This window comes from Melozone crissalis, unplaced genomic scaffold (genome assembly GCF_028551555.1).
Source record: "Melozone crissalis strain CALT ecotype California unplaced genomic scaffold, PUWL_Pcris_2 ptg000014l_1, whole genome shotgun sequence".
In the NCBI taxonomy this organism is placed as follows: Eukaryota; Metazoa; Chordata; class Aves; order Passeriformes; family Passerellidae; genus Melozone; species Melozone crissalis.
The window spans coordinates 17,546,570-17,568,270 of record NW_026535792.1 but is presented as its reverse complement, the minus strand read 5'-3'; the positions used below and the strand labels follow the sequence as shown (position 1 = coordinate 17,568,270).

The window sequence follows — 21,701 nt, the reverse complement described above, 5'->3', positions numbered from 1 at the left end:
CAAAGAAAACACTTCAGCAAATAATAATTAAAATGTGCTGTAAATGTGATGAATAATTGTTACAGAGTGAGAAGGTGCATGAGCAAATGAAGACAGAAAAATCACAGTAGGCATTAAGACATCCAAATGAGCTCTGAATTCCTGTTCAGTGCAGAACAGAGAAGGGTTTGAGGCTGCCAGGAACAACTCAGGCCCAGGGACTGTGAGGGCCAGGCCCTCTCCCTGACCTGCCTCTCATTAGCTCTCCTTACCCTGCAGTGTTAAATGAACTTTGGGCAATTAAATTTACTGCCTGTTATGGGAAGGGTTCTCTTTAGATGGACTGTGGAGGACAAGAAGCCCAGAGTCCAAATGAGCCCAGAGTTTCCTTCTAAATTAAAATACAGCCAAGAAATCAATCATGCAAACAATTAGTGAGATTTTCCAGATAGTCTGTAGTAGAAATTCTTTAATTTCTGCTTCAGAAAAAGCAAACCCAGGATAAAATCTGAACTCTCTGAAGTCCCAGTGAGCTTCAATTGCTTTTGAAACCATTGTAGTGGTTTTGGGTGGGAATTCCATGGTGTGGGGCCAGCTCTGGGCTGGGGCTCCTTTCCCAGCCCACATTAAACACTGCATTTGGTGTTTCTGCTGACACACGTTCAATCCTCAGCCATAACTCTGCTCTGAGTGCAGGGACTGTAAAAGCTGCACAAATAAAGGGTTTTAAATGAGAATTTGACACAAAGTCCCTGAGCAAGGGCACAGTGCAGGAGGGCTCAGTGCATTTAAACAGGAAGGCTCAGGTTGAAGAGCTTGGAAGGGATATTTGCAGATATGACCCAAAAGCTGGGGAACTAAGGAGAAAATTTGAAACAGAAATTACAAAAAAAAAGGCTAAATATATTTTCTCATAACAGATCTTGTGATTTATAATACTGGCCAAATTCCTGAGTCAGTGGCTTATTATTTTGGGGTACTCCTGAGAAGTTGTACAGGACTTGCTCCTAAAAGGAAAATAGGGAATTCTGGGCTCTGTGTTGTCTGTGTATTCCTGTGTGGACTACTCCTAATTTTCTAATTTTGTTTCCTCTGAATCCTTTTTTTACATATTTGGGGCAATAGTTACAATAATTCCTGGGCTTTGGCTGTCCCTCGTTTCCAGCTCTTCATCACAGGGATAATTAATTGGTGGCCATCCCAGAGGATTTATGGATGGATTTCTAATAGCTCACCTCCATAAACCTCTGGAAAAGCAGAAATTTCAGTGCTACTATGGCTGTATTAAACACCCAAGGTGGATTTACTCTGGGTTGCCCCCTCAGGAGCCTCCTGGATTTCAGGATGTGGCACTGCAGGGATGGTCAGTGCCCTCTGGAGCTCACAGCAAGGATTTCACCTTTCTGCTGGAGCCATTTGTGCTGTTTCCTGAATTCTTGGCAGGAGAGGCTGATGGGAGAAGGAAAACTCTCCCCTCCTTTCTTTCCCTCAGTGCTGCTCTCTGGCAACCCAAGGAAAAAGGTTGTGTTCAGCAAATCCTTCTGCTTTGAGACACTCTGAGGTGCAGATGCCTCCCAAATTACAAATCATTCCTCAGGAGCTCAATGAGCCATTGCAGGTTTGCCCAGAGGTTGTTCCCAGAGCAGCTGGGGCTGTTCCATCCCTGGCAGTGCCCCAGGCCAGGCTGGACAGGGCTGGGAGCAGCCTGGGACAGTGGCAGGTGTCCCTGCCATGGCAGGGATGGCACTGGATGGGCTTTGAGATCCATTCCCAAACCATTCCAGGCTGGTAGAATTCTGAGTTGCTCCTGGATTTACTTTGCTGATTGGGATTTAAGTGGCAAATGGGCACTGCTGGGTCTGAGTCCACCATAAACCTGGAAACAGGGAGATGTTTCAGAATATAGAAATATCTATATGGAATATATCTTTCACAAAGTTTGGAGGATTTTTGGGATGATTGGTGAGAAGTCAGTTGTGCCTAGTTTTGAGGGTGCTCAGTCATGGATCACAGCTGGTGCCAGAAGTGCTCTGGAAAGAGGGAACTCCATATGGGAGGGAGGCACTGCCCCTGGATGGCACTGGCCAGTGAGGGGGGGATTTATGGCAGTAAAGAGAATCACCCAAATATACATAATAACCCAAATATAATCAGATGGGGATCCAGGCCCTGAGCTGGCTGCTCTGTGGTGTGACAGGGCAGCCCTTGCTGACACTCTGGCTCTGTTTCAGTGCCAACCTCTCCCCCCAAGGACGTGACTGTGGTGAGCAAGGAGGGCAAGCCCCGCACCATCATCGTCAACTGGCAGCCGCCCTCCGAGGCCAACGGCAAAATCACAGGTGGGCACCAGGGCCCTGGGGCTGCCAGCTGCTCTGCCAGCCTCAGGAGCTCACAGCCACTGCTTGCTGCTGTTCTCACCCAGATACACTCACATCTGAGCTAACTGCAGTGGGAAATGCAGCTGGAAGTTAAATACCTCCATAACCCTTGTGCTGTTCTAATAGCAGCCTCCAGCAATGTCCCCTCTGGTCCATCAGAGGTTTATTTAGGAGAGGCCATCCCAATGCTCTTTGTCATCTTTGTGGCATTTTTGTGCCACAGAACAGACTTCAGAGCAGTTTCCTGTTCCCCTGACAGAACCATTGGGAGTAAACTGTTATTTGCCTTTAACTGCACCACTGCCACACAGGATAAATCACTTTCCAGACAGTAATAATTACTGATTCCCTTCTATAATTTCTGTTCATCACAAGCCCATTTGGAAGGGCTTTCTGAAATAATCACTTCAATTTTAATTTGTTTAAAGCTGAAATCAGATTCGAATGGCAGTGTGTGATTTTGGGTCTGAGCTCCGGATTAACCATGGTGCAGAAATCAAACCTGGGACACCTGACTGGGCAGGACTGGAGCCCAGGCTCTGCCCAGGAGACTAAAACTGATGAAATCACTGAAAAGGCAGCAAAATGTTTCCTCTCCATGGGAAAGGAGGATTGGCTGGAGACACAGGAGCCTTTGCTGGAGGGATTTGGCTGCCAGTGAGGGGCACAAATGTCTCACACTGAGGCACACCCAAGGGAGGGGAGAGAACTACAGAGAGCAGCATTACCTGCACAGGGCCGGCAAAATTACCCCATTGTCCAGCCCCAAATCCCCTGGCAGTGAAGGAAACCCTTGGAGCAGAACTGTTCAGTATTTATCAGCTTTTGCACAAGCAGCAGTTAACAGCTTAAAAATGAACTAAAATGGTGATTCAGGGCTAAGCCTGAGTGCAGCAGGTGCCAGCTCCTCTTTCCCAGAGCCCATCTCCAGCTCCCCTTTCCCAAATCCCATCTCCAGCTCTCCTTTCCTATCCCCAGCTCCCCTTTCCCATCTCCAGCTCCCCTTTTCCAGTGCCCACACAGTTTTTGGAATGTGGGGCCCGAGTGCCCTCTGCTGGGAACATCCCCATCAGCTCAGGCACTAATTAATTCATCATTAACTCACTCTGTGCTGTCAGTGATGCCAGAATTCTGAGTGGTGATGTCATTCCAGGGCCCCCTGTCCATGGAATGCTGAGCTGGGCCACTCTGGGTCCCACATGCTGGGGCATCGTTAGAGCTGCTGACTAATTAGGGCACTCTGAAATTAATTCAGTACTTGTGCCTCTAGACTCTTATAATGCTTTTTAGCATCTATATAAAAATTTATTTATTTTTATATATATTTATATATTAATATATGTTATATAATACATATTTTATATATATATTCTCTACAAATCTACAAAAACATCTCCCACATTTAGGTATCTTGCAGATGTAGAGATATATAGATAAACAAGATATATATAAAACGTATATAGTAATATAAAAATTTGTATTCCATATATGTTACATAGAAAATAAATACTTGAAGGTAAATATAGATATAAATAGTGATACAAATATATAAATAATAGATGAAAATATATCATGTATATTGTGTTATATACAATATATATTAAATACAGATTCAAGTATTTATTTCTGTGTGCATATAAATATATAGAGGTTCAAGTATTTATTTTATGCTGATCTGTGTTTCTTGTATAAAATAGTTATAAAGTTTTTACTGCATAATGATTGGTGACTTCACTGTATTTTTATAACAGAACATAAATCCTTCCCATACCTTTTTTTCTGGGATGTGCAGGGCAGCCTCAGTTCTCTTCAGATTCTTGTTGCCTTTGTTAATACACTGAAAAATAATGAAATAATTACAAAAAAAAATTGTTTTGCTGTGCATGAGAATGTTTTGTTGTTTTAATGTAACTTAAATAATATTAATTTGTGGTGTTGAGGTTTTTAGGACAAGGTGAGAGATGAGAATTTGATTTTAAGTTTTTTAAAAGGTTGATTTATTATATTATGATATTATATTAAAAGAAATGATCTATTAAAACTATACCAAAGAAAGAGAAATGAGACAGATAGAAGGTTAGACAAGAATGATAATGAAAACTCGTGACAGAGAGTCCAACACAGCTGAAGATGACTGGTTATTAATTAAAAACAATTCACATGTTTGGACAAACCATTTCTAGACTATATTCCAGAGGAGTAAAACATGGAGAAGCTGAGGCTTCTCATCTTCCCAGGAGAAAAAATCCTGTCAAAGGGATTTTTCAAAAAATATCACAGTAACATTAATCCTCTGTGGATGTTTTGATAATGGCAGCTTTACTTTACTTTATTGGTCTATAAATAGGTAAAGAGATGGAAATAGCAATTTGTCCACGTTCAGGGAATGGTGATGAGAAATATTTAAAATGGCTTTTTTCTCTTACCATCTCCTTTGAGCAGTTCAGAGGGAAGCTGGGAGGGCTGGCTGATATTTGAAGATGGTTTTAATGTTTGTGCCAGAGTCAGAGCACACTGGGGAAGCCGCTGGTGGCTTCCCTGGCACACACCTGACGGGTGGCACTGTCCCCTCCTGCCCAGGCTACATCATCTACTACAGCACGGACGTCAACGCTGAGATCCACGACTGGGTCATCGAGCCCGTGGTGGGCAACAGGCTCACCCACCAGATCCAGGAGCTCACCCTGGACACCCCCTACTTCTTCAAGATCCAGGCCCGCAACTCCAAGGGCATGGGGCCCATGTCCGAGGCCGTGCAGTTCCGCACCCCCAAAGGTACCCCCAAAGGGGAGGGGCAGGGCTGGGCTCGTGGGACAGGCAGCTCTGGGATCTGCAGGGCTGCTTGGGCTTGCATGGAGTGAGTCCCTGGAAGGCAAACCTGGAGCATGAGTGTGTCAATCCCAGGGTCCTGGGTTCTGCCCCACGTTGGGTGCCGTTAAAAATGCGGGCGTTGAAGTGGTTGGTGCTGCTGCCTGTCCCTTGTCCCCAGTGGGTGTTACAGTGGTGAGTGCTGCTACCTGTCCCCTGTCCCCAGTGGGTGTTAGTGGTGGGTGCTGCTGCCTGTCCTTTGTCCCCAGCAAGCCTCTCCTGTGGAAAGGCAGGCTGATTTAACATTCAGGCAATGCAGTCAAACCTCCACTCCACACTCACCACAGCTGGCTCAGTGATAGAGGCAAGAAAGGCTCTTTGCAAGGTTTTATTCCAGCACAGTAACGCTGTCACCAAAGGACAAACTGGGGGAAAGAGGAAAACCACATGGAGCAGGCAGCTTATAAAGGGAAAGGGTGGTGGGCACAGGGGTACCAAGCCAGGAGAAACCAGAGGAAGTTGTGACACCAAGTCCATGGGGAGGCTGTTTTTCCCTTTGGGAGGGATGGCTCTATGGTCAGTAGTTCATGTTTCCAGGGCTGAGGGCTTGGGGATTGACCAAGGTGGGAGAGTTCATGGGATGCTGCATCCCTGTGGCTGGAGCTCAGCTCTGGGGTTCACTGGCTGTTCCCTGAGCCTGGGGCCTTTGGGCTGTTCTGCTGGTACAGACTCAGGGTGGCTGCAGTGACAGTCCAGGTCCGGTGTCACATCTGCTCTGGCAGTGGGATGGTGCAGTGGGAACTCCTGGGATGAAGCAGGAACTGATGGTGATGGGCAAAGATAGTGAAGAGTAAAATGGGAGAGAGCTTGGGAAAAATAGAATTATGATAGAATCCTATCATTGGGAGGGACCCTACAGCCCATCCATGGGCAGGGACACCTCCACCAGCCCAGGCTGCTCCAAGCCCTGTCCAGGCTGGCCTTGGACACTTCTCCACGTGAGTTTCAAGAGCTGTGCCCTGTGCTGTGGGAAACTTGGAATTCTGTCTCACTCCTTCAATCCTTGTGATGTGTCTCTTGTTTTTTCCTCCCTGTGCTTGCCCCACTAAGCTGAGTCCTCAGATAAAATGCCCAATGACCAAGGTAAATGAACAGCCACATTTCTCCTCTCTCCATCCCTCACTGTTCTGTTTGCTGTCCGTGTGCTGTGACATTTTCTGAGTGGAGCAGGACCCTGCTGCTCTGACTGGGGGTGGTTCCTGCTGTGCTGACAGGGAGAGCTGGAAGGCTGTGGGTGGCAGGAATGTGAAGGGATCTCTGTAGAGATGTCCCAGAAGGGCCATGGGGGCTGTGCCAGCTCTGAATCCTGCTGGGGGATTGCTCTGGAGCCAGTGCTGCCCCATCCAGCCCTGCCCACGTACAAAGGGGTGGAAGATCAAAGGGATTCTGGTTAGCACAAGTGCTGCTTGTGAGGATTCATTCCATAATAAAGGCAGGGAAGCCCTGGAAAGCTCCGTGCAGGAGAGATTCTGCCTGTCAGCTTATTTGGAGCCCAGACTCTCCTGAGGAGCCCAGCACTGGCTCCTAAAAGCCTTAAGGTTTTAAAATGTTTGCTTGAAAAATGGGAGCTTTGAGCTTCCCACATCGAATTAGAAGGTGGATGTCCCAGGGCACTGCTTGCTTTCTTCCAAATAACCTACAAGCCCCATAAAAGGGGGAGAATTAGTCTGGAGGGATGAGTTAAAAAGGCCATTGGCAAACAGCTTAGACATGCAATTAAAGAGATCCTAAAGGGGCTCTGAGGGAGCTGCTCCTCACTTGGCTCCTCAGCTTGGCACTTGCAGTCATTTATTAAATGTGCTTTGACTCTGCACCAGGTGATGCTGGTACAGGGAGTGAATGGATCCCCATCCCTGTGTCCTGGAGGTGGGGCTGGGGCTCTCTGGGGAGCAGATGCTGCAGTGTCATTGTCCTGCTCACCTGCAGCAGCAGGGAATTGGGGAAGGTTACAGGGATTTAGGTGAAAGTTGCTGTTTTCTGCTTCTCCCTGTTCCAACCCCTTTTCAGCCAGTGTTACACCCTAAAGTAACATCTTCTAGTCAAGATCAATTTTTATCACATCCTATTATTTATAAATCATCAAAGCCAGGAGTTTTGTTTGAGAATTCCTGTAAGGACACTGAGAGAGCTGAAATCATGGCAGGAGCTGGAATGTGGGAAAGGGGAAGGCAGAGGCAGTGCAAGAGAGGAGCTGAGGAGCAGCACTGAACTGCCAGGCTGGGAGCTGCAGGGGAGAACCAGCAAGTTAGGCTGGGAGCAAAACCAGAGGGGATTGATGCTCTGCCCTGAATGGTTCTGTCCTTTTCTCTCTTTGTCTGCTTTAATGTTTCCCTCTGAACTCAGCACAGCATTCTGTTTTCCCACACCCTTCTGGAGCACAGAGCTTGGTCAGAACTCAGGGCCTGTTGCTCTCAGGTGTCAGGTGCTTGCACTGGCCTCATCCTAAAGCAAAGATTGAGGTCTCTGATTGAGTAAACCCATCCTGAAGTCACCCACAGTTAAAATGCTCTGTCTGTTATATTGTAACAGGAGGTTCAGAGGCTGAGTGAAAAACAATCCCAGCAAATGCTCTCTTAAACTGTTCCTTAAAACATGTCCCACTACCTAAGAGCTGGGGCTCCCTGGAATGCATTTAAAGGTTTAAACTCTTCATCTGTGGGTTTAGGAACTGGATCCTCAGAAGCACCTTGGCTGGGTACCTAAATTTCATCCTAAATTCATCAGGGAGGAGGACATGGGTTCCATGAGGATCCCTGTACATTGTCTCTCTCTCTTAGCCCTCATCTGATGAGCCTTGCTAGCCTCAGGGCAGTTGTTCCCTTCTCCTTTCTGGTGTTATTCAGGACACTGAGCTGCATTGGCCAAGCACAGGTCCTTGCAGAGCTCACTGGAAGCATTCCCCCTGGATAATTCTCATTCTTCTCAGTTAATTTGTTGTTAATCTTGTTAATAAGCTCCACATGTTTTTTTTTATGGTGCTATTTTAACAAAGCATTGCACAGCACTCTCAGATATTTCCTGGAAGCCTCAATGCAGTATATTTTATATATCTCTCATTATATCTCTGCATAGTTACTGTTACCAGCCACATTTATGGGCTGACATTCTGCTTCTTGAAGATACAACCAGGAAGATGGATGTGAAGTGTGTGCCATCTCCTGTCCATCCCCTTTTCCATCTTCTCACCTGCTTTAGGGCTCCAGCTGCTACACTGGAAGTGCTCAGGGTGTCTGATTCCTTTCCTAAATATTGCTGCTTCTTCATGTCCCCCCTCTCCCCAGCTTCTGTGCCTGGAGCAGCTCCTCAGCCCCAGGCTCAGGGATTCTGAGTCCCTCTGGGGTTCCCACCTTTCCAGGGCAGGTTCAGTGCCCAGGCAGACACAAAAATATCACACAAAAGCTGTGAAAGGTGCTGTCAGTCTGTCTCTGCTGCTGCGGGGTTATTGGAGCCCACAGAGAGAACCCTGGTGCTGTATCTGCTCCATCCTGGCAGCTCCCTGGGTCCTTCCATGTCCCACTGTCTGTCCTGCAGTCCTTCCTCTCCCTCACTGCACACACAGAATGTTCTCCTTGTTCCCCTCCCCACCTTTAGCCCCTGCCTGGTTTTGCCATTTGTCTTCATTTCAGGGACCAGTTCACAAGCTCTCACTTGAGCTTCAGTTTCTATTTGTTACACATCCTTTAACACTTCTTACTTCTTGATTAAAGGGGATTTTTAACAGAAAAAAATCCTTCTCCTGACTGTTCTCCTCCACACTGCCTCATTTCTTGGAGGATTTTTTTTTCTTCTTGTAGATCAGTGTGAAGATGTGTAAAATACTCTGGATTCCTGTAACCAAAGGAATATTTTTCTTTGCACCATTGCTGAATGTTTTCCCTACTCCAGTGTTTTTGTCATTAATTTTGCATTAGTGCATTTTGATATGGAAGGACCAGGTTTGGATGTCACTAATTTATTTTTCCCTTGGGTTTCATCAAAACCACTTTTGTGGTGTTTTGTTGTCACCTGTGCTGTGCAGGGGAGAACAGGGAGGAGCTGAAAGCAAGTTTTTATGGCTAGGCAGGGCCTTAATATTACATTTACCGTGCACATTTCCAGTCTCCCCCACCTGCTGGAATTGGGTGTTAGGAAAAGACACCTGGGTAATTCCTGTTTCAGGGTGATGAACTCTCAGTACAAGTGTGGCAAAACCATTTGCCTCCACATGTACCTGTGCCTTACTGCAAATGGGCTTTATTGTTGATTTTAAAGTGAAATTAGGAGAGGCTTAATTAGGAAAACAATAACTGGGAAAGCATTGAAGAGCTCCTTTGGAGAAGTGGCTCTTTCCTCGGAGAAGCAGGTGCTGTGCAAAGCCAAATTTTGTTGTAGGGACAGAAAAGGAGGGAAAAAGCTGCTCCTGGGGGGCTTGGGGAGGTTGTGAAGAAGGACTCAGAGATGCTGAGTTGTGGCTGTGTGTATAACATTCCTCTGTGTCCAACCTTGCAGCCTCAGGATCTGCTGGGAAGGGGAGCCGCCCCATGGACCTGGGCCCGGACTACAAACCCCCGCTGGGAGGTGAGTGTGGGGCACAGCTGCTCCATGGCCACGCTTTGCTGCCACTTTGGGGCAGCCAGGGAATGTTCCAGAAGCAGTTCCAGAGCTGTTCCTGCTGCTGCTCAGCTCCCTTGGCATTTCCATGCCAGAGCTGCTCCCAGTGTGGTGTGACACAGCTGCCAGGGTGGGACATCAATTCTGTAGGGACAGATGAGCAGGGAAAGCCTCCTGTGCTCCTTCTCCTGCTCAGTGCTGTGTGTTGGGATTTCCTGTCCTCAGGGTGTTGGATAAATGGTTTCCTTTGGAGCCAAGAGACCCCTGGAGGCTCCTGATCCAATTCCAGTGGCTCCAAGGGGAGCCTGTGGTGCTGCAGGTTTAGCAGGATCCCAGACTGACTCTTCTGAGAGTCAGGAGGTTTTTGTGATAACTGAGTAGGCTGCACTTCAATTGTGACAGACTCAGTAGGAAATGGATCTATAAATCAACTTCCAGATGAGCAATTGTACAGAAACAGTTGGCAAATGCAGAGAAACAAACATTGCTCAGGAGCTCCATCCCCTCCTGCTGATCTGCAGGATTCCAGACATCTTTGGTGGGCACTGCTTGATTTCCTGTGTAATAAATGAGCCTTTTCTCCCCTCCCCAACCCTCCCAGGCAGTAACAGTCCCCATGGCAGCCCCACATCCCCCCTGGACAGCAACATGCTGCTGGTGATCATCGTGTCCGTGGGCGTCATCACCATCGTCATCGTCGTCATCGTCGCCGTCTTCTGCACGCGCCGCACCACGTCCCACCAGAAAAAGTAACAGGGCTGGGGCTGGGGCTGCCCTACTGAGTGTGGGGTTTAACTCTTCATTTAGTGTTTATTCCCTCTAAGTCCTGCAGCCTGCAGGTGCTGCTGCTGCTGGGCTGCTTTGCCTGGCAGTGTCCCAGAGTTCCAGGTCACACACAAATCAGGGCAGTGCTTCCAGTGTGCCTGCACTTCCCCCTCCCTCCCTGAGCAGAAATTGTCCTTTGTGGTGTTTGTGAGGTCCCCAGGACGAGGTGGGAGAAGAGAATCTCTCAGCAGATTCTCACCATGTTCTCAGAAGGCTGACTTATTATTTTATGATATGATATTATATTAAAAATGCTATACTAAACTATACTAAAGAAAGAAAAAGGATACATCAGAAGGATTAACAAGAATGATAATGAAAGCTCATGACTGACTCCTCAGAGTCTGACACAGCTGCCTGTGATTGGTGATTAAGTCAAAACAATTCACATGGAACCAATCAAGCAACCACTTGTTGGATAAACAATCTCCAGACCACATTCCAAAGCAGCAAACACAGGAGAAGCAATCAGATAATTATTGTTTTCATTCTTCTCTGAGGCTTCTCAGCTTCCCAGGAGAAGAAATCCTGGCAAAGGGATTTTTCAGAAAATATCACAGTGACATTCCTTCACAAGTTTCCAAAGTGGAGCCAATCCATGTGTTGGGAGCTGGGAGAGCTCAGGCAGCTCCTCCCTCTTGCATTGACATTATCCAGTTTTCAGTAGGATCACTGGAGGGGAATCTGAGTGTGCTGCTGGATTCCTTAGGACAGTGCTCCCAAATCCCAGTGTTTGTATCTGAGTGCTTCCCTCAGAGCAGCTGCATTAATGCTGCAGCACTGATGCTCCTGCAGGGTGTCTGTGTGTTCTTTCAAGGACCAGAGCTGTATTTGGAGTTTGAAAAGGATATGTTTTATGCAAACCAGATTTTTAAGGAAGTGCTGAAAAGCCAGGGGACAGCACTGGAATATTCTCTCAATGAGCAGAATTTCTGCAAACTTCATTCTTGGTAAGGAAGGCTGGGCTGCAGAGCCAGGGCTGCATTCCATGGATGTGCTTTGAGCTGTCACTGGGGCTTGTGTGCAAAATTCAAAGCTCCCTGCCCAGTGGGAAACTTGTGCCCAGCTGGATGCAAGACCTGAGGGAAATCCCAGGGGAAAGTTCTCCTTGGTGAGACCCCATCTTCAGTGCTGTGTCCAGCTCTGGGCCCTCAGTTTGGGAAGGATGTTGAGATCCTTGAGGGCCTCCAGAGGAGGCAACAAGGCTGGTGAGGGGCTGGGAACACAAACCCTGTGAGGAAGGTTTGAAGGAGCTGGGGATGCTCAGCCTGGCGAAGAGAAGGCTCAGAGGTGCCGTTATTGCTCTCTACAGTTCCTGAAGGGAGGTTGTGCACAGGTGGGGTTGGTCTCTGACAGAACCAGAGGACACAGTCTCATCAGGGAAGGGATAGGTTGGATATCAGGAAGAAATTTTTCACAGAAAGAATAATAAAGTACTGGAATGCTCTTCCCAGGGAGGTGGTAGAATCACCATCTCTGGATGTGTTTAAAAAAAGACTGGCCATGGCACTTGGTGCAATAGTCTAATTGAAGTGTCAGGGCACAGGTTGGACTGGATGATCTTAGAGCTCTCTTCCAACCCCATGATTCTGTGATTGTGTGATTGTTGCCTTTTCCAAAAATGAGAACATCTCCTGTGCTCCCCTCCCCAGGAAACGAGCTGCCTGCAAATCCGTGAATGGCTCCCACAAGTACAAGGGCAACTCCAAAGATGTCAAACCTCCAGACCTCTGGATCCACCACGAGAGGCTGGAGCTCAAACCCATTGATAAATCCCCAGATCCCAACCCCATCATGACAGACACCCCCATCCCTCGCAACTCCCAGGACATCACCCCGGTGGACAACTCCATGGACAGCAACATCCATCAAAGGAGGAATTCCTACAGAGGTGGGAGCCCAGGGGGGTGAGATGCATTTCCTGTGGCTGGTGACATCACTTTATTGAGAGATGATGAAGTTCCTCTTCTCTGTTCTTATTTTCCAAGCGGTGAATTTGGTTTGTTCCTGGTTTCTGAGACTCTGCAAGGGTTGGATCATGTGTTTTAGTGAGGAAATGGAGCATCCAAGAGTTAGATCATTACTTTCTCTTAGTAAATACTGAGTAGTAATGGGAAGATCATCTCACTTGATATTAAAGCACTGGAGTTGTTTCTGACCTTTCAGCCCAGAGCTGAATCACTGCCAGAGGTTTGCACTGGGGCCTGGAGAGTTTCTCCAGTTCCCAAAATCCTCACCCTCACCATCTTCCTCCCACCTTCCAGCAAAGGGGGAAGGGGCTGCTTTTGTCACTGGTGGCTCCAAGAGCTGCCTGGGAGCAGGACTACAGGGGAATGGTGGTTCAGGAGCTGGAGCAGAGCATAATGTGGCTGTTTCCCCTCAGGACACGAGTCAGAGGACAGCATGTCCACGCTGGCAGGAAGGAGGGGCATGAGGCCCAAGATGATGATGCCTTTTGATTCTCAGCCACCTCAGCGTAAGTGAATCCCCCATTCCTGCTGGAGCCACTCCCTGCTCCCAGAAAATCCCATCAGGGGCAGCTCAGGGGAGGCTCCTGAGCCCTCCTGGTGTGGGCAGAGTGAGGCCACGTTAGAAGGGACTAGATGTGTACTGGGGTGAGGGCAGGAGCATGGCCAGATCTGTCTGTCCCTGTCTGGGCTCTCCAGGCACAGCCTGTGGGTCTGCTGCCTCTTGTAGTCATTCCCTTGGAGCTCTGCCAGTGTCCAGCTGCTCCACAGGAGCTGGAATCTGTCAGGTTCCCCACTGTTGGTTTTCCCCTCCCAGCCCAAGCAGTCACCATCCCCTTTAGCTCTGCACTTGCTGCTCTCAGAGCCTTCACTGACTTTCCTCTGAGCTCCTTGAGACCTCTTTGTCCTGGGATCCTTCTCTGATACCAACTTACCATTATTATGAAATATTTTTTTAATTAAACAATGTATCTAGAGTTTTCAAATGACTCCAAGATGGAAAGGGACTTGGCTGAACCTCTGAACAGCCAGACTGAAACCCTGTGTGAGAACCTCAGTGAGATGCTCAGGAGTTACTGTGCAGGGGCAGAACTGGGAGGTAAAATCACACCAAGCTCACCCAGGCTGAGCTTTAGACTTCCCTGAGCTCTGTGATCATGTTCCACCTGTAGCCAGGTGGCTGCTGCCACAATCTCTCCATTTTATGGAATTATTTCAGAGTAGTTCATTACATCTCCACTTTCTTTTAACTGAATTAAAAACTGAGCTGAACACTTGGTGTTCTTGATCTCTGCCTACTTTTTCAAGTGTCCTGATGACCTGATTGCTCAGTTTGTCAATCTTCTTGTTCTGTGACATTTTTCCAAGAGTAGCATGTGGTTTGCTGGTTGTACATTAAGCAGTGTGATCTCCTTGTTGTCTCCCAGCTCTCCATGAGTGAGGAGGGAGCAGAGGATGCAGTTTGACACTAAATTCCTTGGAGCTGGTCTGTGTCACACATGGCTGTGTGACAGGTGACCATCCTATGCCAGGCTCTGCCCCTGCCTTACCTGGGGGCACAGAGCAGCCCAGGCCCTGCTGGAGCTTGGCCTTGAGACTGCCTCTCCATGCTGTTTGTGAGAGCTCCAGGGGCCTCCTGCCACAGGCTCTGCTTTGTGGGAGTGGAACATCCACTGTGGGATCTGAGATGCCCTCCTGGCACATGAGGCCTTTTCTCAGTGAGCCCCTCCAGAACCATTCCATGTCCAGCTCTGGGCCTGCACAACCTTCCATGGCTTTCTTCCACCCACTGGAGAGTTCAGATGGAGTTATTAATTACCTCCTAAGTACTGAATTATGGCAATTCACTGTGCCATTTTGGTCTAATTTGCAGTCATGGTGTGTACCTAGTGACTTCCTTCTTTGCCTCCTGGAGTACTGAAATTCTGGGAGGATGCTGGGAAGCAAAGGGCTGTTTATTGTTTACCACACCTCATTCCATGGTATATCAATAGTGGATAGTATATCCACTATATAATAGTGGATAATATATCAGTGTGGATAACAGATCTGTATTCTCTTTATTCTTCTTCTGAACTTTTCCTTGGAATCAAGCAGTGCATTAAGAGCTGGTGGCAGTTTCTGGAGCTGTAATTGGGTGATTTTTTTGTCCTAAGCACATTTGAGGTGTGATAACCCAGATTGATTCTGGGTTGTCAATCAGCCGAGGGTCTGGCTCCCTGCTGGAGGAGGGAGCAGGGAGGGGAGCCCCCAGGAGCCTGTCCTGTGTGTGTGTGTGTGTTAAGTGTTTCTCTGTCTTGTGTTCATCCACAGCTGTGATTAGTGCTCATCCCATCCATTCCCTCGATCCCCCTCACCACCATTTCCACTCCGGCAGCCTCGCCTCTCCAACCCGCAGCTTCCTGCAGCACCAGCTCAGCCCGTGGCCCCTGGGCTCTGCCATGTCCCATTCGGACAGGGCCGACTCCACAGGTGAGACACCAAGCCTGAGGGAGCTGCTGCTCTGGGCAGCAGCCAGGGAAACACCTGGAAACCCCAGCCTGGAGCTGGGCCAGTCTCTTCTGGGGGTTCCGTCAGGATGGGCTGGGCTTGCCTGGGTAGGTCAGATATTGATCCTTGATATCCGTGGTGGTGTCCTTGGAAAAGGGGGTTCATGTTTTACACACAGCTCCAAACAGGGATTCCTCCTGTCCTGGAGTCTGAAACATCAGATTAACTCTAAGCTGCTTCATGGGGTAACTTTCCCCTAATTAATACAATTGGAAACCAGCAGGGAAGGAAAGTCTAGGCTTGGCTGTGGAGAATGGGGCACACAGAGAATGGGGGTGATTTCCATGCAGCACTTCCAGGCTTGATCAGAATCATTTGCAGTAGTTTTAGAGAGCACTAAAGTCTGCAGTGCTCTGGAAAATCCCAAAGCACTGGTGCTGCTAAATGTGCGCATGGGTAACACACTGGGATGAAGCAAACTCTGAGCTTCTCTGCTTTAAGGTCACCATTTGAAGGTATCACAGCCAAAAATTGTTTCCTTATGAAAACAGTTCCTGAGGCTGCAAGGTTCCATTCCAGCCCAAACCATTCCATGAGTCTCAGTAAATGGATTTCAAGTGTGGCTCCACTGTGACCACCCCAGTGCTGTGAAGAGGTCCTAGTTAAAAATGCCAATACTTTGGTACTCTGGGGTAAAAGGAGGCTGCAGATTCGTGTTCTGTGCTGTTTGTCTGAGGAGTGGAACAAGGAGCTCTTTCAGTGCCAAACCGTGAGAGGTGGAATCACTCAGCTCTCAGCTCCTTTAGCTCCCATTCAGCCGATGGTCACTCGGAGCGGGCCGGGGGTCACAGCAGGAGGAGCAGTGTCCCCGTGAGCCCGGGGAGCAGCAGTGACCCCTGCTGTCGCTGTGTGTCCCCGCAGAGTCCGTCCGGAACACGCCCAGCACGGACACGATGCCGGCGGGCTCGGCCGTGCCCAGCGCGGAGCTGGCGGAGCCCGAGGGGCCGTTCCTGCCCGCCGAGGAGGAGCCGCAGGGGCCCCCCACGGCCCACGTGCGCCCCTCGCACCCCCTCAAGAGCTTCGCCGTGCCCGCCGTGCCCAACGCCGGGGGCCCCTTCGACCCTGCCCTGCCCAGCACCCCCCTGCTGAGCCAGCAAGGTGAGGCCACGCAGTGGGGAACAAAGGGAACAAAGGGAGGTGGGGTTGGGCATCACAGGAAATACGGCACAGGCGGGGGTGAGTTTTGTTGGGGTCATTTTCTGTAGGTAGATAGGGCAGTTCAAATCCACCACTCCAAAATTGAACCATTCCTTTTCTCCTGATAGAATCCTGTTTCTTCAGGGAACAGGAAATATATTTTCAAGGGGGCACTGGCATTGTGCCAGTGTCAAACTATGACATATCCCAGACTGCTTTGGGTTCAAAGGGAGCTTTAAAATCCCATCCAGTGCCACCCCCTGTCATGGGCAGGGACACCTTCCACTGTCCCAGGCTGGCACTGTCCCTTGGGCACTGCCAGGGATGCAGGGGCAGCCACAGCTGCTCTGGGCATCCTGTGCCAGGGTGTCCCCACCCTCCCGGGGGACAATTCCTAATTCCCACTATCCCATCTAACCCTGGCAGTGGGAGCCATTCCCCCCTGTCCTTCCTGTGCTCCTCCCAGGGGCTCCCTGGGCAGGCACAGAGGCAGTGCCCGTGCCTGACGTGTGCCCCCTCTCTGCAGCCCCTGGGCACCCCCTGCACGCGGTGAAGACGGCGTCCATCGGCACCCTGGGCAGGACCCGGCCGCCCATGCCCGTGGTGGTGCCCAGCGCCCCCGAGGTGCAGGAGACCACGCGCATGCTGGAGGACTCGGAGAGCGTAGGTACCCCTGCCAGGCTGGCAGGGCTCACCCCGGGGCTCTGTGGGCACCTGCATGGGCACAGGGGCTTGGCACTGTCACAGCTCCTATGTCAGGAATCTGCATGGAAAATGGGGGGAGACAGGGAGGGTCCTGCTGAGTTCTGCAGCTGCAGCTTCCCCAGCCCTGCAGGGCACTCCCAGTGCCATCCCTGAGCTCTGCAGGGCATTCCCTGAGCATTCCCAGTGCCATCCCCAGCACTGCAGGGCATTTCCAGTGCCATCCCCAGCTCTGCAGAGCATTCCCAGTGCCATCCCCAGCTCTGCAGAACATTCCCAGTGCCATCCCCAGCTCTGCAGGGCACTCCCAGTGCCATCCCCAGCTCTGCAGGGATCCCCAGTGCCATTTCCAGCTCTGCAGAGCATTCCCAATGCCATTCCATGAGCATTCCCAGTGCCATTCCCACTCTCTGCAGGGCATTTCCAGTGCCATTGCACACAGAACATTTGACATTAATGTCAGTGTGTTCCAAGCCATCATCCCAAAAATGTTTGTAAATTATCACAGGAAAGTTTTCTGACTTTTGGGAAGGGTGCAGCCTCGTTGGGCAGCTTTGGAAGCAGCTTTTAAGGAATGTTTTGGGTGTGAGGCACTGGAAGAGCTGTTTTCCTCTCAAATTGCAAGCCAGGGAGCTGCTCCTGTGGCCATTGTGTCACCTGTTAATACAGAAATATTCACTGCTGCATCACTGCTGCAGGAAATGCTCATTTGGAATTTTTTTTTCCTCACTGTCCTTTTGTCACATGTTTTTTACTCCCCTGATTTTATTTCTCTATGTCCTGATCTGGAAACTTGATCTTGGTGCCCTTTTGAGCTTCTGTCACTCCTGCTTTATTAATTTTGTTTGGTCAGTACCAAACCCATACTCCACAACTAATTTGTAATGTTTAAATAGAGCCATTAATACTTTTTTCATTAATGCATTAGTGCAAGGTAGAGTCAGCACAAAAACCAGATTAAATTAAATTACTGGTTCAACTATGAGTCTTAAAATGTAAATTACAGGTTGAACTGTGAGGTTCAGGGTTGGGTAATGATTTGAATTAATTCTGGGTTTTTGGGAGAAGCTGTAGGAAGGAGTTTAAGGCAGGAGTTTAAGGCAGGAGTTTAAGGCAGGAGTTCACTCCCAGCTGCTGCTCTTTGTCCCAGTCAGGAGCTGGCAGATGCTGTGTTGGACAGAGGGCTGGGATGACTTTGCTGCACAAGGCAGAGGTTTGGTAAAGTGCAAGTTCTTGGCTGTTGGAATGGAGGAGGAGATCTGTGTGTGAGAACAGGACAGGGCTGGAAACTGCTCAGAACTTGGTCAGGAGGGGTTTGGAGATGAGCCAGGCCATGGTCTGTCCACAGTGGTGACAGAAATGGGACAGCTGAGCCTAAAAATGTGTGGGTTTAGCAGCTATCCTGATCCCAAACAGCCTTGGTGAAGTATTCCTTGGACCTTTTCTCCTGGAGCATAGCTTTACTCATGCACAGTAATGTCTGATCTGTTAAAATGAAATGATAATTTAGCCCAAATTGACCAAATGCAGTGACAGGGATGGTCTTGGGGTCATTTGCAAGCTGATGTCTGATGGTACTGTTAAGATAATTAACATGTAGCTTTAAGTCATTGTTCCTTTGTGGATTGATCCATGAATTTAATAGTTCTGGTCCTAAGACCTGCATTTGACAATCAGAGAGGTTTGGTCTATGTTGTGATCAGTGCAACTACTGTTTCTATTTTCAGGAAAGTAGAAGTTTAATTTCCAGCAAAAGCAGGTGTCTTTCCATTCCTTTGTGCTGCCTTTCCCTAGCACCACTTCTGCAATTTCTGCTGACTCTGCCAACAAATTCAAGTGCAGGAGCAGCAGGCAGTGACAGACCCTCAGTGCATGGGGCTGAACTAAGGGCACCTTCACAGTCAAGCAGCTCTTCACAGTTGTATTTCTGTCTATTTTCTGTCTATTTACCTGTCCATGAATTTATTTCCACAATGCACCATGTAAAAGGTGCATAGGACCTTTCCCTAAGCTGGGAAGATCCTTCTCAATTTCCTGCTTTGGTTCAAAGGCAGGGATTGAGGCAGGAAAACAGGGCTTGGCCAGTGGAGCTCTGAAGCACAACTTGGAAAGAGAGCTCAGCTCCCCTCCCTTGGCAGGAGCTGAGCTTTTCCAACCCTGCCAGGCTGGGATTCACAGGGAATCACTGAGCTGGGAAAAGAGCTCCCAGCCCAGAGTGCACCTTGTTCCCACCTTGACATGGACAAATCCCCTTGTGCTGCTGGCTGAGCCGGGCTCAGGGCTGCCCCAGGAGTGCCCTTTGGTGGCTCCTGGCCAGCCCCAGCCCTGTGTGAGTGCCCCTGTCCCTGCAGAGCTACGAGCCCGACGAGCTGACCAAAGAGATGGCGCACCTGGAGGGACTCATGAAGGACCTGAACGCCATCACCACGGCGTGAGCGCCCCGGCCTCGGACTCTGCCCTGCCACACCAGGATTGTACAGAGGAAACACTACAGGAAACAACGACAAAGAGAAAAAAATAAGAAATCAACAAACCAGAAAGAGGGACAGCACATGAGAGCAATGGAGGGAGGAGGAGAGGAACCAGCCCCAGGTGACACCAGTGTCACCCCTTGTCCTGCAGGGAGCCACGTGGGGTTCCAGCAGCCCCCAGCAGGATGGGCCATGCCAGGCTGGGATCCAGCAGGACAAAAGCAAAGCAAAGTGGACTTGCCATTAGTTTTTTTCTGGTCAGGTTTTGTCTCAGTGGTGTGATTGCCCTGCCTTTTCAGTGTTGGACATTGGCATTTATGTACAATTTTATTTGTTGTTTTTATTTTATCTTTTTTTATAAAAAGGAAAAAAATATTGTAATAAAAAAAAAAAAAGGGAGAAACTGTTGTTTTCCACAGCCTAGGCTGAGGTTTGACTGCTTGTTCTATTGTGTATGAAAATTCATTGCCAGTGTGGGTTGTTCAGTTTTGTTTTTTATCCTGCGTATAATTACGTCCCCTTCTGGCAGTTAATCCATGGCCTTTTGGGATGCTGCACTGCTCTTTGTAAGCTTTTTTTATTATTTTTATATTATAATTATTAAAAGCCTGACTTTTCTCCTCTCATCACTGTGAGATTCCCGGTCTGTTTGAGTTGAGGTGTAACTGAGAGCCTTGTTTGTCGCTTTTTGTGCAGTTTCATATTTTCAGTGGGGGGAGAAGTAGCTGGGGAAGGGGAGGGGATCCTGCGGGGGGAGGGATCATTCCTGTTGTTTTCCTGTCTTTTTCCAGTGACTGGGAAGACTGAAGAACAAGGAAACATCTTCAGCTGTACTGTGTGTCTGCTCCCTGGGCCAGGAAGAGGCTCCTTGAGGAACATTCAGAGAATTCCTCCTGGGAATTGGGCTTCTCCTGCCCAGGTGACCCTACAGGGAGCTTCTTTTGGCAGCTGTTTTGTTGTTGTTGGTTTAGAGATGGATCAGGAGCCTGCAGGGCTGGGTTTGAGCCCCCTGGGCTCAGAGAACTTGAGTATTTTCTCATTCCCCACAGCCCAGATCCTGCTGGAGAGCACTGGGTGGCCACAGGGTCCTGCAGGTCCTGTCCCAGGCCATCCCACAGGAATCCTGCTCTGAAGGATTCCTCAGACACAAACCCAGGCTAAAATGTATTTTTTTACACTTTGGAAACCATGTAAAAATGAAGCCAGTGTTGGTGACCCAGGTGCTGTTCCCAGAGCTGTCTGGAAAGGGAGGAGAGGGAACAGGGAGGGAAGAGGGGTTTTCCTTCTCTCTTTGTGTGCTTGCCTGGCTCTGTCCTTCTCTGCATTAATAAAAGGGCTGGAGTTCAGTAAAATGAGAAGTAAAAAAGAGAGAAACCCCAGCCAGCTGCCAATGAACTCCTGTGCAATTTCACTTCTAGGATAAAAGGAATCCCACACTTCCTGATGGTTCAGGGCTGGGATTTGGGAAGCTCAGGCCCCTCTGTGCCTCTGCCAGGAGAATTCCACTGAAGTGGCAAAAAGAACTTGGCTTCCTTTGCTTCCCTTTATCCCCTGAAGTGGAGCTGAAGCTGTCCCTGGGAGAAGGGAGAGCAGGGATTGAGGGTGGGGTCATTTCCTGCATTTATTTATTATTGAGGGAGGGGAGGGAATTAAATAAATGGTAGCACCATGGGCCACCTGGATAATTAATGTTTGGACTTTTAATCAGTACAATTCAGGGCAAAATAAGCTACCGACCACGTATTTAAAGAATAAAATCCACACCTGGCCTGCAAAAGGAGGGTGTGGATCTGTTCCTTTGCCTATTTTTTACCTACACCCAAAGAAATGCCATCCTACACACACAGTATTCCCAGCTGGGGGCCTTTGTGAATATTCCTTATGTAGAACACCATGAATGTTAATATTGTCATTGAATTTGGGGAGGGGGAATATTTTTAATGATAAAACAACTGTTCAAAGTTGGTTTTTTAAGGTTAAACTGAAAAAAAAAGAGAAAAAACATTTATTCAATTCAGTGTACAATCTGTATTGCACTTTTTCACATTTTAATGCTACGTTTTCTTACATATCCTGTGATTTTAACTTTGGAACATTGTGTATCCTTGTAGTGTCATAGTCCAGCTGTGCAGTGACAGCTTCCCTCAGACTTTTGGGGAAAAGGAACAAACCAAACCTGTACATTGTTTTATGATTCTCATGCAGAAGAATTTCAAGGACTGCTGTAGATGTCG

The 21,701-nt window shown here is 48.6% G+C and overlaps 1 protein-coding gene across 5 annotated transcripts in view; it reads left to right on the top strand.

Annotated features, from left to right (window-relative positions):
- The window catches only part of NEO1 (neogenin 1), a 176,936-nt gene extending 156,843 nt beyond the window's left edge, over window positions 1-20,093 (top strand). For 3 of the 5 annotated variants that reach the window (XM_054272379.1, XM_054272378.1, XM_054272377.1), the window contains exons 19-29: window positions 2,211-2,318; window positions 4,938-5,132; window positions 6,276-6,308; window positions 9,714-9,782; window positions 10,417-10,564; window positions 12,293-12,531; window positions 13,024-13,116; window positions 14,921-15,079; window positions 16,019-16,255; window positions 16,821-16,957; window positions 19,348-20,093. In XM_054272379.1, coding sequence (XP_054128354.1) covers window positions 2,211-2,318; window positions 4,938-5,132; window positions 6,276-6,308; window positions 9,714-9,782; window positions 10,417-10,564; window positions 12,293-12,531; window positions 13,024-13,116; window positions 14,921-15,079; window positions 16,019-16,255; window positions 16,821-16,957; window positions 19,348-19,431 — 1,502 coding nt within the window. In that variant the 3' untranslated portion in view covers window positions 19,432-20,093. The remainder of the gene's footprint in view (window positions 1-2,210; window positions 2,319-4,937; window positions 5,133-6,275; window positions 6,309-9,713; window positions 9,783-10,416; window positions 10,565-12,292; window positions 12,532-13,023; window positions 13,117-14,920; window positions 15,080-16,018; window positions 16,256-16,820; window positions 16,958-19,347) is intronic. The other 2 variants (XM_054272380.1, XM_054272381.1) reach the window with 2 other exon arrangements.
- The last annotated feature ends 1,608 nt before the right edge of the window (window positions 20,094-21,701 follow it).